General features: G+C 45.6%; 1 protein-coding gene across 1 annotated transcript in view; it reads left to right on the top strand.

The window, feature by feature from the left end:
• The window catches only part of LOC144690009 (V-set domain-containing T-cell activation inhibitor 1-like), a 27825-nt gene extending 11391 nt beyond the window's left edge, over positions 1 to 16434 (top strand). Inside the window, exon 5 of the mRNA XM_078557541.1 lies at positions 16301 to 16434. Within this exon, the coding sequence (XP_078413667.1) occupies positions 16301 to 16434 (134 nt within the window). The remainder of the gene's footprint in view (positions 1 to 16300) is intronic.
• Positions 16435 to 17105: the final 671 nt, after the last annotated feature.

Below are 17105 nucleotides of genomic sequence, written 5' to 3' on the forward strand. Positions count from 1 at the left end.
GCCCTTGTCCTTCTAGATGGCACTGGTTGTGGGTTTAGAAGGTGCTGTCGAAGGAGCCTTGGTGAATTCCTGCAGCTCATCTTGTAGATGGTACACACTGCTGCTACTGTGTGTCAGGGTGAAGGGAGTGAATGTTGTGTTTAGCAGTGTGTTCTGGATGCTGTTGTGTTTCTTGAATGTTCTTCAACATGGATGCATTTGAATAGTGTATGTTCCATCTCAAGCTTAACTTGAGGCCTGTAGACAATGGAGGGACTTTGAGGGGTCAGGAGTTGAGTCATTCCTTTCACAGTCACCAGCTTTTCTTTTAGCCAAGCTGTTTATATGGACTTAGGACATAGGGGCAGGAGTAGATCATTTGGCCCTTTGAGCCTGCTCCACCATTCAATAAGATCATGGCTGATCTAAGATCGGCTGATCTGACTGTCTCCTGCCTGTCCCCCATAACCCTTGACTCAAAAATCTACCTAACTCAGGCTTGAATGCTTCCACTGCTCTCTAGAAAAGAGAATTCCACAGACTAACGCCCCTTTGAGGGAAAAAAAACTCTTCTCCTGTTTTAGAAGGGGAACCTCTTATTTTTAAACAGTGGCCTCTAGCTTTAGTCCCTCCCACAAGAAGAAACATCCTCCTGGTATCCACCCTATCAGGTCCCTATCCATTTCAGATGGGGGTTCTTCGTATGGTGCACCTTTGCTGATTGCTGAGGAGGCCACTCCCTGAGAGGTGGGTCTTCCACAAGAGCCACACATGTGAAGTCCCTTGGGACATTTTACTATGTTAAAGGCACTGTATAAATGTAAGTTGTTGTTGTAATAAACACACCATATATTTTTCCCTGGCATAGCAAGTTGGAGCCTTCGAGTCAGGGGCTCCTTTCGTTGACTAGAGATGAGTCGAGCAAAGAGCTGGAAGTGATGACAGTAAATATGCTGGATTGGACTCCAGCCAGCAGTATCTCTGCAGTCACCAGTCAGTACACAGTGCGGTGTCGTCAAGGTAAGTAGGCTTCAGCAGTCATGAAATGGCTAAAGGGATACAGTGGAAAATTCAAAAATCGTAAGGTAATTCTTAAAGGCAAAGCTGATCTTGGGGTTTTTGCTGGGGCTGTGTTATAGGGAATAATGCTGCTGTCTTCACCAACAATTCTGTTGTCAATCAAGAATGAACCAAGTTCTTTAGTTATGAAGAGGACTCATATGGACTCGAAACATTAACCCTGTTTTTATCTCCACAGATGCTGTCAGACCTGTTGAATTTTTCCAGCATTTTTCGTTTTTGTTTCAGAATGAACCGAACTTAGGTCACTCAACCCAGTCAGTCCTTGTTGGTGCTTATCATTCACATGAACTGTATCCTCTTCCTTCTCTCTTTAGACAGTCCCTCAGGTTCGAGGATGACTTGCTCCCAACTCCAGTTCAATGGATTTGGAGATGGCTGATAAGTCCAATGTGCAACTGCACACTCTGCCACATGTGGGGGAGATGGTGCTTGTAGGGTTGGGTAGATGGCCTGTTTAGAGGCTTGATCGCTTCTGCTGACACTTCAGCTTCACCTCTGCATGTTCCCGACCTAGTCTCTGGATGTGTTTGGTACCTTCCCAAATGAAGTTAAAGTTAAAGATAGTTTCAAACTTAAAGAAGAAGCATATAATTACGCAAAGATGGGTGGCAGGTCAGAAGATTGTAAAGAATATGAAGAACAGCAAAGAATGACAAAAAAAATTGATAAGGAGAGAAAAATTAGAGTACAAGGGAAAGCTAGCTAATAATATTAAGATGGCTAGTAACAGTTTCAATAGATGTTTAAATAAGAAAAGAGTTAACAAACTGAGCATTGGTCCTATAGAAAGTGCACCTGGGAAATTGATAATGGAAAGTAGTGAGATGGTGGATGATTTAAACAGGTATTTTCCTTCAGTCTTCACGATAAAGGATACAAGTAACATCCCGGAAACAGCTGTAAATCAGGAAATGGAAGGGAGGGAGGAACTCGGGAAAATTACAATCACTAGGGAAGCAAATTGTTGGGGCTGCGGGGCTGACAAATCCCCAGGTCCAGGTGGACTTCACCCTAAGGTCTTGAAAGAAGCAGCTAGTGAGATAGCTGATGAGTTGTTTTTAATTTTCCAAAATTCTCTAGATTTGGGGAAGGTTCCATTTGATTGGAAAATAGCAAATATAATTCCTTTATTCAAAAATGGAGGGAGACAGAAAGCAGGAAACTATAGGCCAGTTAGCCTAATACCTGTCATAGGGAAAATGTTAGAAGCTATTATTATTAAAGATGCTATAGCAGGGCACTTAGAAAAATTCAAGGCAATCAGGCAGAGTCAACATGGTTTTGTGAAAGGGAAATCATATTTAACCAATTTATTGGAGTTCTTTGAAGGAGTCACATATGCTGTGGATAAAGGGGAGCTGGTGGGATGTACTGTACCTAGATTTCCAAAGGGCATTTGATAAAGTGCCACATCAAAGGTTATTGTGGAAAATAAAAGCTCATTATGTAGGTAGTAACATATTGGCATGGATAGAAGATTGATTAGCTAACAGGAAGCAGAGAGTTGGAATAAATGGGTCTTTTTCTGCTTAGCAGGGTGTAATGAGTGGTGCGTCACAGGGATCAGTGCTGGGACCTCAACTGTTTACAATTTATATAAATGATTTGGATGAAGGGACCCAAGGAGTGGTGGGTAAGTTTGCTTATGACAGAAAGACAGGTAGGAAAGTAAATTGTGAAGAGGACTTACGGAAGCTACAAAGTGACATTGATAGGTTAAGCGAGTGGGCAAAGATCTGGCAAATGGAGTATAATGTGGGAAAATGTGAAATTGTCCATTTTGGCAGGAAGAATAAAAGAGGAGCATATTATCTAAATGGTGAGAGATTGCAGAGCTCTGATATTCAAAGTGACCTGGGCGTCCTAATGCGTGAATCACAAAAGGTTAAAATGCAGGTACAGCAGATAATTAGGAAAACTAATAGAATAAAGAACAAAGAACAAAGAAAAGTACAGCACAGGAACAGGCCCTTTGGCCCTCCAAGCCTGCGCCGATCATATTGCCCGTCAACTAAAACATTTTGCACTTCCGGGGTCCGTATCCCTCTATTCCCATCCTATTCATGTATTTGTCAAGCTGCCTCTTAAACACCACTATCGTACCTGCTTCCACCACCTCCTCTGGCAGCGAATTCCAGATACTCACTACCCTCTGCGTAAAAAACTTGCCCCGAGCATCTCCTCTATAGTTTTCTCCTCTCACCTTAAATCTATGTCCCCTAGTAATTGACTCTTCCACCCTGGGAAAAAGCTTCTGACTATCTACTCTGTCCATGCCACTCATAATTTTGTAAACTTCTATCAAGTCGCCCCTCAATCTCCGTCGCTCTAGTGAGAACAATCCGAGTTTCTCCAACCTCTCCTCATAGCTAATAACCTCCAGACCAGGCAGCATCCTGGTAAACCTCCTCTGGACCCCTCACCAACGCCTCCATATCCTTCTGGTAATGTGGCGACCAGAATTGCACACAATATTTCAAGTGTGGCCTAACCAAGGTTCTATACAGCTGCAGCATGACTTCCCAGCTTTTATACTCAATACCCCTGCCAATGAAGGCAAGCATGCCATATGCCTTCCTGACTACCTTATCCACCTGCGTTGCCACTTTCAGTGACCTGTTGACCTGTACACCCAGATCCCTCTGCCCTACAATGCATTTAAGGGTTCTGCCATTTACTGTATATCATTTATTGTGAGGGGAATTGATTACAAAAGTAGGGAGGTTATGCTTCAGTTGTACAGGACACTGGTGAGACCACATCTGGAGTGTTGCGTACAGTACTGGTCTCCTTATTTAAAGAAAGATGTAAATGTGTTGGAAGCAGTTCAGAGAAGGTTTACTAGACTAATACCAGGAATGGGTGGGTTGTCTTATGAGGAAAAGCTGGACAGGTTAGGCTTGTATCTGCTGGAATTTGGAAACACAAGAGACGACTTGATTGAAACCTTTAAGACCCTGAGGGTCTGGACAGTGTGGATGTGGAGAGGATGCTTCCTCTTGTGGGAGAATCTAGAACTAGAGGTCACTGTTTAAAAATAAGGGGTCACTCAGTTAAGACAGAGATTAGGAGAATTTTTTCTCTCAGTAGTGGGTAGTGAGTCTTTGGAACTCCCTTCCTCAAAAGGGAGTGGAAGCAGAGCTAGATAGATTCTTGATTAGCTAGGGGGTGAAAGGTTATCGGAGGTAGGCAGGAATGTGGGGTTGAATATACGATCAGATTAGCTATGATGTTATTGAATGGCAGCTCGAGGGGCTGAATGGCCTACTCCTGCTCCTAATTGGTATGTTCATATTTTCGTATGAACCTTCTCCATTTCTGTTGGTATAAAGAAAATATATATATTTTCCCAATATCACTGTGGGATAAGTGAAGCAGGCTTGTAGGGGCTGAGTGCGTGTTATGTGTGTATGTGTGTGTGTGACTAAATTAATTAAACTGAAGACAGTCAGACTGCAAGGTTTAAATCATATAGAAACATAGAAACACTGAAACTAGGAGCAGGAGTAGGCCAATCGGCCCTTCGAGCCTGCTCCGCCATTCAATATGATCATGGCTGATCATCCAACTCAATAGCCTGCTCCCGCTTTCTCCCCATATCTTTGATCCCTTTCGCCCCAAGAGCTAAATCTAACTCCTTCTTGAAAACATACAATGTTTTGGCCTCAACTACTTTTTGTGGTAGCGAATTCCACAGGCTCACCACTCTCCGGATGGAGAAATTTCTCCTCATCTCAGTCCTAAATGGTCTATCCCGTATCCTCAGACTGTGACCCCTGGTTCTGGACTCCCCCACCATCGGGAACATCCTTCCTGCATCTACCCTGTCCAGTCCTGTTAGAATTTTATAGGTTTCTATGAGATCCCCCCTCATTCTTCCGAACTCCAGCGAATATAATCCTAACCGACTCAATCTCTCCTCATATATCAGTCCCGCCATCCCAGGAATCAGTCTGGTAAACCTTCGCTGCACTCCCTCTATAGCAATAACATCCTTCCTCAGATAAGGAGACCAAAACTGCCCACAATATTCCAAGTGTGGTCTCACCAAGGCCCTGTACAATTGCAGCAAGACATCCCTGCTCCTGTACTCGAATCCTCTCGCTATGAAGGCCAACATACCATTCGCCTTCTTTACCACCTGCTGCACCTACATGTTTACCTTCAGCGACTGGTGTACGAGGACACCCAGGTCTCATTGCACATTCCTCTCTCTCAATTAATAGCCATTCAGATAAAAATCTGCCTTCCTGTTTTTTCTACCAATGTGGATAACCTCACATTTATCCACATTATACTGCATCTGCCATGCATTTGCCCACTCACTCAGCTTGTCCAAATCACGCTGAAGCATCTCTGCATCCTCCTCACAGCTCACCCTCCCACCCAGCTTTGTGTCATCTGCAAATTTGGAGATATTACATTTAGTTCCCTCATCTAACTCATTAATATATATTGTGAATAGCTGGGGTCCCAGCACCGATCCCTGCGGTACCCCACTAGTCACTGCCTGCCATTCGGAAAAAGACCTGTTTATTCCTACTCTTTGTTTCCTGTCTGCCAACCAGTTTTCTACCTATTTCAATACACTACCCCCAATCCCATGCGCTTTAATTTTACACACCAATCTCTTACGTGGGACTTTGTCGAAAGCCTTCTGAAAGTCCAAATAAACCACATCCACTGGCTCCCCCTCATCAACTCTACTAGTTACATCCTCGAAAAATTCCAGTAGATTTGTCAAGCATGATTTCCCTTTCATAAACCCATGCTGACTCTGTCCGATTCTGTTGCTGTTTTCCAAGTGCTCAGCTATTAAATCTTCTTCGAGGGGGTCTTCATCAAAGGGATTAGGTGTAAAAGCAGGCATTTTGAAGTGGAGATGGACAAGTTAAGATGGGATTCCAGTAGATACAGTGTGAATAGGAATTTGTATCAGGAGATAAAAAAGTAGTTGAATTTTTAGCTGTTGATTTTCAAAGAGACATAAAGGAAGTGTTACAACTGGCAAAGATCAAAAATAAATAAAGCAAAGTTATTAAGTTTATTTTTCCTGACAGTGGTGGCCATAATGACAACATGAAAGATTTTAGATTCTGGGAAAGCTAACTTTCAAAAGACAGTTAAGAACAATGGGTAAAGATGAAAGAGAAGAAATAATTTAAGGGAAGATTGGATGCTGTATGAGGTGTGGCCGTGTGAGGTCTTGAAGAGTCTGCTGTGAGGTAGCAGCTTCTAGCCACTCCAGAGAACTGCTTGCATGTTCCAGAGAGCAAGGTTTTGTTACAAACCTTGAATTTCCATTGTCAAGGGAGAGGGAGAGGGAAGCCTGTGAAATACCTCCCTTATTCACCAGGATGTTGCTTGGGATGAAACATTTAAGTTATGAAGAGAGGTTGGATAGACTTGGGTTGTTTTCATTGGAGCAGAGAAGACTGAGGGGCGACCTGATCGAGGTGTACAAGATTATGAGGGGCATGGACAGGGTGGATAGGGAGCAGCTGTTCCCCTTAGTTGAAGGGTCAGTCACAAGGGGACATAAGTTCAAGGTGAGGGGCAGGAGGTTTAGGGGGGATGTGAGGAAAAACTTTTTTACCCAGAGGGTGGTGACGGTCTGGAATGCACTGCCTGGGAGGGTGGTGGAGGCGGGTTGCCTCACATCCTTTAAAACGTAAAAAGCAAAATACTGCGGATGCTGGAAATCTGAAACAAAAACAAAAATAGCTGGAAAAACTCAGCAGGTCTGACAGCATCTGCGGAGAGGAACACAGTTAACGTTTTGAGTCCGTATGACTCTTCATCAGAACTAAAGAAATATAGAAATGTAGTGAAATATAAGCTGGTTGAGGGGGGTGGGACAGGTGGAACTGGATAGAGGGCCAGTGATAGGTGGAGGTAAAGAAGAGATTGCCAAAGATGTCATAGACAAAAGGGCAAAGAGGTGTTGACGGTGGTGATATTAGCTAAGGAATGTGCTAATGGTGGCATTAAGGGTAGAAAGCAGGACGAGCAAGGTACAGATAGCCCTAGTGGGGGTGGGGTTGGGGGAAGGGATTGAAATAGGCTAAAAGGTAGAGATAAAACAATAGATTGAAATAAATTTTAAAATAGGTGGGGAAAGAAAAATATATTTAAAAAATATGAATTATTGGAAAAAGGGGATCGGAAAGGGGGTGGGGATGGAGGAGAGAGTTCATAATCTGAAGTTGTTGAACTCAATATTCAGTCTGGAAGGCTGTAAAGTGCCTAGCCGGAAGATGAGGTGCTGTTCCTCCAGTTTGCGTTGAGCTTCACTGGGACATTGCAGCAGGCCAAGGACGGACATGTGGGCATGAGAGCAGGGTGGAGTGTTAAAATGGCAAGCGACAGGGAGGTCTGGGTCATGCTTGCGGACAGACCGAAGGTGTTCTGCAAAGCGGTCACCCAGTCTGCGTTTGGTCTCTCCAATGTAGAGGAAACCGCATTGGGAGCAGAGAATGCAGTAGACTAAATTGAGGGAAGTGCAAGTGAAATGCTGCTTCACTTGAAAGGAGTGTTTGGACCCTTGGATGGTGAGGAGGGGGGAAGTAAAGGGGCAGGAGTTACACAAGCATTACCCAGACCTCCCTGTCGCTTGCCATTTCAACACTCCACCCTGCTCTCATGCCCACATGTCTGTCCTTGGCCTGCTGCAATGTTCCAGTGAAGCTCAACACAAACTGGAGGAACAGCATCTCATCTTCCGACTAGGCACATTACAGCCTTCCGGACTTAATATTGAGTTCAACAACTTCAGATCGTGAACTTTCTCCTCCAGCCCCACCCCCTTTCCGATCCCCTTTTTCCAATAATTTATATTTTTAAAATATATTTTTCTTTTCCCACCTATTTTTAAATTTATTTCGATCTATCGTTTTATCTCCACCTTTTAGCCCATTTCGATCCCTTCCCCCCACCCCACCCCCACTAGGGCCATCTGCCACTAGCTTGTCCTGCTTTCTACCCTTAGTGTCACCATTAGCACATTCCTTAGATAATATCACCACTGTCAACACCCCTTTGCCCTTTTGTCTATGACATCTTTGGCAACCTCTTCTTTACCTCCACCTATCACTGGCCCTCTATCCAGCTCTACCTGTCCCACCCCCCTCAACCAGCTTATATTTCACCACATTTCTATATTTCTTTAGTTCTGATGAAGAGTCATTTGGACTCGAAACATTAACTGTGTTCCTCTCCGCAGATGCTGCCAGACCTGCTGAGATTTTCCAGCTATTTTTGTTTTTGTTCCTTTAAAAAGTACCTGGATGAGCACTTGGCACGTCATAACATTCAAGGCTATGGGCCAAGTGCTGGTCAATGGGATTAGGTAGGTAGGTCAGGTGTTTCTCACGTGTGGGTGCAGACTCGATGGGCCGAAGGGCCTCTTCTGCCCTGTGTGATTCTGTGATTCTGTTATAGCAACAGTGGGAGCCTTACAGTAATAATACTGGCTGTTTTATATTTTAAGAATCTATTGGGTCTGATGCCTGAAAAGGGTATATATTTGTGAGTCTAGCTCAATAGAAATAGATAGATTTATAGACTCTAAAGGTATTCAGGGGTATGGGGAAAGAGCAGGGGTACGGCGTTGAGATAGAGGATCAGCCATGATCATATTGGTTGGCAGAGCAGGTTTGAAGGGCCGAATGACTTACTCCTGCTCCTATTTTCTATGTTTTCTATGAAATCTTTTGGGAAATGTTATAAGACTAAATGTAACTATGTAGCTGTAATCGTGTGTGTTTAAGTTTTCTTTTCTTCTGTTAATAAATGTTTTAATTTAATATTTAAAATCTCCAAGAGTGGTGTAGAATCTTTACTTCTGACTTCGATGCACATACCTTATCGTAATAAAGTACAAATGACAAATTGTTGTGATAGCTTGGCCAAGTTTCCCTTCGGGGTATGGTCAGCCCAGCAATTACCACCTGCCATATCATAACAGTTGGTCACAAGCCAGGGACTTCAGTTGCTTCAGGATTCTGGTGACAGGCATATGAACACCATGTCCTGCCCAGCGGTGCTGGTTTTGAGTGAATCACACCTCATCGATGGGCAAGTTGGCTTAGGAGAGGATGCTGCTGTTGGCCCACCTTTCTTGCCATCAATTTTGGATGATTTTGCGACAGCACCACTGCTGGCATTTATCCAGTGCTTTGAGCTGGATACTAATCCCGAGTGCTCTCCCTCTTTCCATGTCCCTTTATCCAGTTTCCTTCACCCATCTCTGTCAGCCATTCTTAAATGTTGACCTGATCTCCGCTTCTGAAACTGAACTCCAATAGTGAATTCCACAACCTCACCACATCCTGGTGTTAAAAGGTTTCTCTTGCGCTTTTACCAAATCTGTTTAATCTTGTATCTACGGCCTTGTGTCTTTGACCTTTCAACCACTCGAAACAGGTTGAGGGTGAGTTCCACCTGCTTTACTGCTGCAGTAAATGGGAGATGGTGGTAATGTCACTGGGCTAGTAATCCCAAGGCTCAGACTAATGCTGTGGGGACATGGGTTCAAATCCCACCACGGCAACTGGTGGAATTTAAATTCAGTTAATAAAAATCTGGAATTGAAAGCTAGTCTCAGTAATGGTGACCATGAAACCATCATTGATTGTTGTAAAAAAACCATCTGGTTCACTAATGTCCTTTAGGGAAGGAAATCTGCCGTCCTTACCTGGTCTGGTCTGCTTGTGACTCCAGGCCCACAGCAATGTGGTTGACTCTTAACTGCTCCCTGAAATTGCCTAGCAAGACACTCAGTTCGAGGGCCATTTGGGATGGACAACAAATGCTGGCCTTGCCAGTGACACCCACATCCCATCAAAGGATAAATGTTTAAACATTCATGCTGAAACATCAAGCAACCACGGAGATGGAAAAACCTATCACCTGCCTTGGCCATCTCAGAACAAGGAACCTCAGCCTTGAAAGTTTCAACTGACTCCCAGAATCCACAGCCTTTTGGGGAGACAGTTCTGGATTTCCACTATTGGTTGTGTGAAGAAGTGTTTCCTCAATCCACCCTGAATGGTCAAACTCTCATTTTGAGATTGGATCCACCTTTATTCTGGAATCTCTCACCAGAGAAACTGTTTCTCTATCTTTTTAACATTTTCAACACCTCAATTAGATCATCCTTTAAACTTTTGTATTTGTAGTATAAGGGTATCTGGCATAGCAAGGGTTAAATGTGGGTCAAGGAAACAGTGTAATACAAGGAGACTCAAACCTGAAACTAGAGAGATTGTGGACTGGACAGAGACCTGTGTAGAAGCAACCATGGAGTTAGCTCCCAGTTTGGACTATACACCCTGTAGATATGTACGTAGTTTTGTGTTATCAATAAACGCTTAATGTTTCAACCACACAAGGCTCAGAATGTCTTTGCGTGAGACTTACTGACCGTTCAACATACAACAGTATTCAAGGAAATGCAAGCTTAGTTTATGCAATTTCTACTCATAGTTTAAATTTTTGAAGTCTGGGATCACCCTGGTGAATCTGCCCCTCCCCTCCAAAGCCAATATATACTTCCTGAAGGGTGCGGCACCCAGAACTGAACAGATTTACTCCAGATGGGGTTCTGACCCAGGCTCCGGACAACTACTTTGGCACCCTCCAGCCAGAATGTTTCAGCCTCCGCCTTTTTCCTCTTTGCCTAACAGGGGCTGTCTGGAATCACACCATATCGGAATCAGCCCAAGTGTGAAGAACCCTAAATCAGCCCCTCATGACATCCAAACCCTGCATCTCGGAGGCACTTTTACTGGTCATCTCGGACAGAAAGACGCGAGGCTGCTCTTGGATTCTCTCTGCCGTTTTGGCTACAGCCTGTCTTGGCCACCGTTGACCCTGCTTCCACACAGAAGCTGTTTCATGTCAACAGCACATGAATCACTGCCTAAACAGCCTTGCTGAAGGCAGGGCGACTACTGCTTGAGGGGAGTTGCCATATTAGAAGTGGCTCAATGATAACAAGGAGCCAGCAATTCAAAGTGTGATCCCCAGTTTCACACACCAGGTTGATAAAGGTGTTCTAAGTTATGAAGGGTTTTGACAGAGCAGATAGAGAGAAACTGTTTCCAATGGCAGGAGGGTCGGTAGCCAGAGAGACACAGGTTTAAAATAATTGGCAAAATACCAGAGGGGAAGATGAGGCAATTTTTTTAAATGCAGTGAGCTGTTGTGATCTGGAATGCGCAGCTTGAAAGGGGGTTGGAAGCAGATTCAATAATAACTTTCAAAACAAATTTGAATACAGTCTTGACAAGGAGAAGTTTGCTGGACCACGGAGAAAGAACAATGGAGTGGGATTAATTGGATAGCTCTTTGAAAGAGCTGGCAAAGGCACAATGGGCTGAATGGCCTCCTTCTGTGCTGTTTCATTCTTTAGCTGGAACTATGAAGAGTGAAATGAAATCTCCAGAGAGAGTTTCTCTCTCTGCTGAGGTCAGTCTGCTCAATCACCAACACTAATAACTATACGATGATATATGAGAGCATTGGCAGCTATCACCTTGGAACTATTATTAGCATACTAATTAGTCCCATGATAGGCTGCAGGCTAGAATAAAATTTAAATATCCCTAATTGCATGAATTATTCATTGGTTCATCCAAGATTTTTTTGCTTGGGGGAGGGTTGGGAATTATAGCAAATGCCACAGTGCGGTGACTAGCAAGTGTGTTTGGTGAGCCTGCAAGTGGACAGCGTCTGTTTAGAGAGGGTTAAACTATCCTTTAAAATAATTCACATAAAAAACACACCGGGGTAAAAGCAGATACTTCACACTTGGGAAAGTAATCAAAGGAAGAACTTACATTTAGCCAGCACCTCCCACAACCTCAAGATGTTCCAAAATTTCAAACAATTTCACAGCTACTAAGGTACTTTTGAAATGTTGCAATGTAGGAAATGCAACAGCCAACTTGTGCACAGCAAGCTCCCACCAACAATCAAATTAACGATCAGGTTATCTGTTTTTTCTTAGCTTTGGTTGAGGGATGAACATTTGGCAAAACACCGTGGAGATCTCCCCTGTTCTTCTTCAAATAGTATAATGGGAGCTTTAGGCCCAGCTTAGGGGCAGACAAGCGTTTCTGAAGGACAGTGCCTCTGACAGTGCAGCACTCGCTCAGTACCAGGAGCAGAACAAGGCACAGACCTGGAATGGTTTTACCAGAAGCACAGCCATCAGACACTGACCCTGACTGCAGGATGTTCCCTGGTTTGATCCAGGACCCCTTAAACATAGCTGGTCGAATTTGCACTGCAGCATGAATGGGCCTCGTTATATTGGTGAAAGAAATGGGGGACGGTGGACAAAAAAAACAGAAAGGAAGGTTTGTGATAGGGCAGAAGGCAGCAGAGATTAAAGAACAAAAGAGTTGGTGAGTGAGTCAACAACCAGAGACCATAGATTTAAAATCATTCGGTAAAGATCTAGAGGGGCGATGAGGAGAAATGTTTTTCACTCAGAGAATTGTTGGGATCTGGAACGCATGACCTGAAAAGGTGGTGGAAGCTAATTCCATAGATAACAGGTACTTGAGGACGAGGAATGTACAGGACCCCGTGTATCATAGTCTGAGTTCAAATTCCTCCAAGCTCAGTCACAGTGTGCAGTCGGCACTCGAGTGTGTGCTCACTCAGGACTGGGGCTCCAGACCAACCCCTTCTCCGAAGCGTATGAGAAAAATGGGCCTTTCACTAAATACTCGGAAAACTAAAGTCTTCTCCCAACCAGCTCCCACAGCACAACACCTCTTCCGCTTGATTAAGATCAGCGGCGAGACCCTGGAAAATGTGGACCATTTTCCATATCTTGGGAGCCTCCCCTTGATGAAGACAGCCACAGATGACAAAATTCATCATTGCCTCAGTGTACCAGCTCAGCCTTCAGCCAACTGAGGAAAAGAGTATTTGAGGACCAGGATCTTAAAGCCGAGACTACTGGGCAGCAGTGATCCCCATGCCCCTGTCTGCTTCAGAGACTTTGACAAGCTACAACAGGCACCTCGAAGCACTGGGGAAGAATCACCACCAGTTGGGCCTTCACAAGTTCCTCCAAATCCAGTGGCAAGAAAGGTCCAGCATCGAGGGGCTAATCGAAAAACCAGCTCCGCAGGGCGGGGTGTGCTGCTTGTGTGCCTGACACCAAACTCCCAAAGCAAATGCACTGCTCAGGACACCATCGTGGCAGGAGATTCCCAGGAGAGCAGTGGAAACGCTTTGGGATGTCCTCAAAACACCCCTGAAGAGATCAAACATTCCCAGCAACTCACGGGAGTCCTTAGCTGTGGCCGACCAAACTTGAGGAGGTCTATTGGGAAGGCACTGAACACATCGTGAGACTTTGTAAGGAGCATGCAGGGGTGAAGCTGAGATACCTGAGAGAACGTGCGAATCTCCAAACACCTCATCTTTATGACGCTCCCATCCTCGATTCTGAAGGGCTGCCTAAGGGTTCAGATTCCCAACTCTCTGTCTAACATTTACAGGATTAGGTCATCACTGCAGATCACAAACACATTCAAAGCTTCACAGCAACTACATCAATTTATGGCTTTGTCAACATCAGCTGAAACTGCATTCAAATCCAGACCAGGCTCTGTTTAAATGGGACCCCTGATGGTGAGACTCTGTTTAAAGAGAACCCTGGTGGTGGGGCAATTTTGTTCAGATGAGTCATTCCTCTCATTATTCAGAATACAGACACAGGGTGTGGGACAGAGGAATGCTCCCTGGACTGACCCATATGGAGATTAAAGCGGATGTTTTGCCTAATGTCACCGTGCCCTGGATCTGTGCCCAGCTCCAGCTGGGCTGATTCAGTCAAAGCTTTGTATTGGACTTTCAGTGATGGAATCAGGGAATTTGACCCCAGCCTGGTCAGACCAGGATTTGAAGACGAGGTCCAGGGATGACTGTGGAGTAAGATAAAGGGTTTGCAGATATAACAACAGCAGCAAGTTGCATTTATATAGCACTTTTAACGTAATAAAACATCCCAAGCACTTTACAGGAGCATTATGAAACAAACTATGTCACCTGGCCACATAATGGCTATTAATATATCTGTAATCCTCGACCAGTATTTCCATCAATATCAACTTGGCTCTTTCCAAGTTGTAAATTGATCTCAGGTTAATGTCTTCCCTGGCCCATCACCGGTCATTTCACCCCTTGGTGTTGTGTCTTCAAATGCCCCCAGGGAGAGAGGGGCAGGGGTGATGGTGGGGGTGGTGAGGGGTTATTTGGGGTGGGGGGGGGTTGGTAATGCCATGCTGTGATGACCCAGAGGGCAGCCTCTGGCCTGGGGTGAGCCACTGTTGGCGGCGGTGGTGTGTGTGTGGCGGGGGGTGGGTGGTGTGGTGAGGAGAGGGGGAGGGTGTGTTAAGAATGAGCAGCAGGTTAGGTTCTCTCTGCTAACCCTTGGTGATGGAGGGCACGGACTGACCCGATGGGGAGTGGGGCAGCTGCTGCAATAGACGTCAGCTTCTGCTTTAGTTGTGTCGACATCACAGCCCAATGTCCGTATTCCACCAACATTTACACGGGTGCTTTCCGAGGGGATTTTGATTCAGTCTTTCTCTCACATCCTCAGAGAAGGACAACACTTATGGCCCAGTAATTAATCATTGACTTTAAAAAGCCCAGACACCTGCTGACAAAAATAACTCTCTCTGTGAAAAAGGGTTATTCGAAAGGAATATATTTATTTATCTCCACTTTTGCAGTTTCCGGGAGAATAAAAGGAATTAAGCTGGTCAAGTTTCAGCCTCAGAGGGTCAAAATGATAAGATTTCTCATCCTTTTCCATTGGGTCTAATTCCTGTATTCAGCCTCAAATCACCTTTGGCTCAACAGAAATTGTCGAATGTCAATGAGCATTAGTCACGTTGGCTCCAGGGCTCTGGAGTTCTGGAAATGTCTGACACAAATTCAGTGTGTCCAACGTTAATACCTGCTGCTGATCTTCTGGAACCATTGGCTAGCCATTGGAACATACAATCAGGAGGAGGCCATTCAGCCCCTCTATTTTGTTATCGAGTAGCTGATCTGTATCTCAACCCCATTTACTCGCCTTTGTTCCATATCCATTAATACCCTGACCCAATAACCTTTCTTAGGCTTGAAGGCTCCAATGGCCCCGCAGCCTTCTGAAGGGCACTATTCCACATTTCTAGGAACCTTTGTGAGGAAGTGCTGCCTGGCATCTCCCCCGAATGTCCTGGCTCCAATTTTAAGGTTCTGCCCCTTGTACTGGACTCTCCCCCCGACCCCCACCAGAGGAATTTGTTTCTCTCTATCCAGCCTATCAACTCCTTTAATATTGAAAAGGCTTTGGTTAGATCATCCTCTAATCTTTTAACCTCAGGGTAATACAAGACCAGTTTATGCAACTGGTCCTCATTAATTAACCCTCTAATCTCCAGCAAGTAACACTCACTCAACATTTAAGACTGGAGAATGTCAGTGAGGGTGGCTGAAAAAAACTCACAGAAATTGGCTCAAATTCACTTGAGAAAAGCTCAAGAGATGTTGTGTTCAATGTTATAAATAGCGAGAGCAACTGGTCTGGCAGGTGTACGCAGCCTGCCTGTGGAATGCAAGGTAAATTAACCAAAGGCAACTCAGAAAAAGATCTTTCCCATAGATTTATGGATTTGTGGGATAGGTTTTGAGCTAATGATTATGGAGAACGGATTGGTTAAGGAGAATGGAGGGCAGTCCATGTGGCAAAGACAGTGTGGGTACAGGTAGTGTGGGTAGAGGTAGTGTGGGTACAGTATGGTACAGGCAGTGTGGGTACAGTGTGACAGAGGCAGTTTGGGTACAGATAGTGTGGGTACAAACAGTGTGGTGCAGGCAGTGTGGGTACAGGTGGTGTGGGTACAGTGCGGTACAGGTACTGTGGTACAGGCAGCGTGGGTACAGGTGATACAGGCAGCATGGGGCACAGTGTAGTACAGGCAGTGTGATACAGGCGGTGTGGTGCAGGCAGAGTGGGTACAGGCAGCGTGGGGACAGGCAGTGTGGGTACAGGCAGCATGGGTACAGGCAGTGTGATACAGGCAGTGTGGGTACAGGCAGCGTGTCAAATGGCATTGGTACACTATGATTTAAATGTCATTTGACAAATGTCCCATTGAGATTTATTAGATGAAATTTTAATTACATTAATTGATTAAACTGAATTCTGCCTTCTGACTAGCACCAGAATCACTACGCTCTGAACTCACAAAACTGCAGGAGGACCTGATCCGCAGCCTGATCCCTGACCCACAGCCTGACCCGCAGCCTGACCCGCAGCCTGACCCGCAGCCTGACCCGCAGCCTGATCCCTGACCCTCGGCCTGACCCTCGGCCTGACCCGCAGCCTGACCCGCAGCCTGATCCCTGACCCTCGGCCTGACCCTCGGCCTGACCCGCAGCCTGATCCCTGACCCTTGGCCTGACCCTCGACATGACCCTCGGCCTGACCCTCGGCCTGATCTGCAGCCTGATCCCTGACCCTCGGCCTGATCCCTGACCCTCGGCCTGACCCGCAGCCTGATCCCTGACCCTCGGCCTGATCCTCAGCTTGACCCACAGCCTGACCCGCAGCCTGATCCCTGACCCTCGGCCTGACCCTCGGCCTGACCCTCAGCCTGACCCGCAGCCCGATCCCTGACCGTCGGCCTGACCCTCGGCCTGATCCTCAGCTTGACCCTGGGCCTCACCCTGGGCCTGATCCTGGACCTTACCCTCGGCCTGACCCTGACCCTCGGCCTGATCTCTGACCCTTGGCCTGACTCTCAGGCTGACCCTTGGCCTGACCTGGGCCTGCATCTTCAAGCTACCATTACCAGACTGGAATCTCAACGCTCTGCACTCCACCCCAATTGGAAATAATCCTTATATTACCAAGTTTCAACTGTTGTGGCAGCTGTGGCTCAGTGGGTAACATTCATTCCTTGGAATCACAAGCTTGTGGTTTCAAGTCAGACTTCAGGACTCGAGCACAGAGATCAAGCTGA

This window comes from Cetorhinus maximus, chromosome 14 (genome assembly GCF_964194155.1).
Source record: "Cetorhinus maximus chromosome 14, sCetMax3.hap1.1, whole genome shotgun sequence".
Taxonomy (NCBI): domain Eukaryota; kingdom Metazoa; phylum Chordata; class Chondrichthyes; order Lamniformes; family Cetorhinidae; genus Cetorhinus; species Cetorhinus maximus.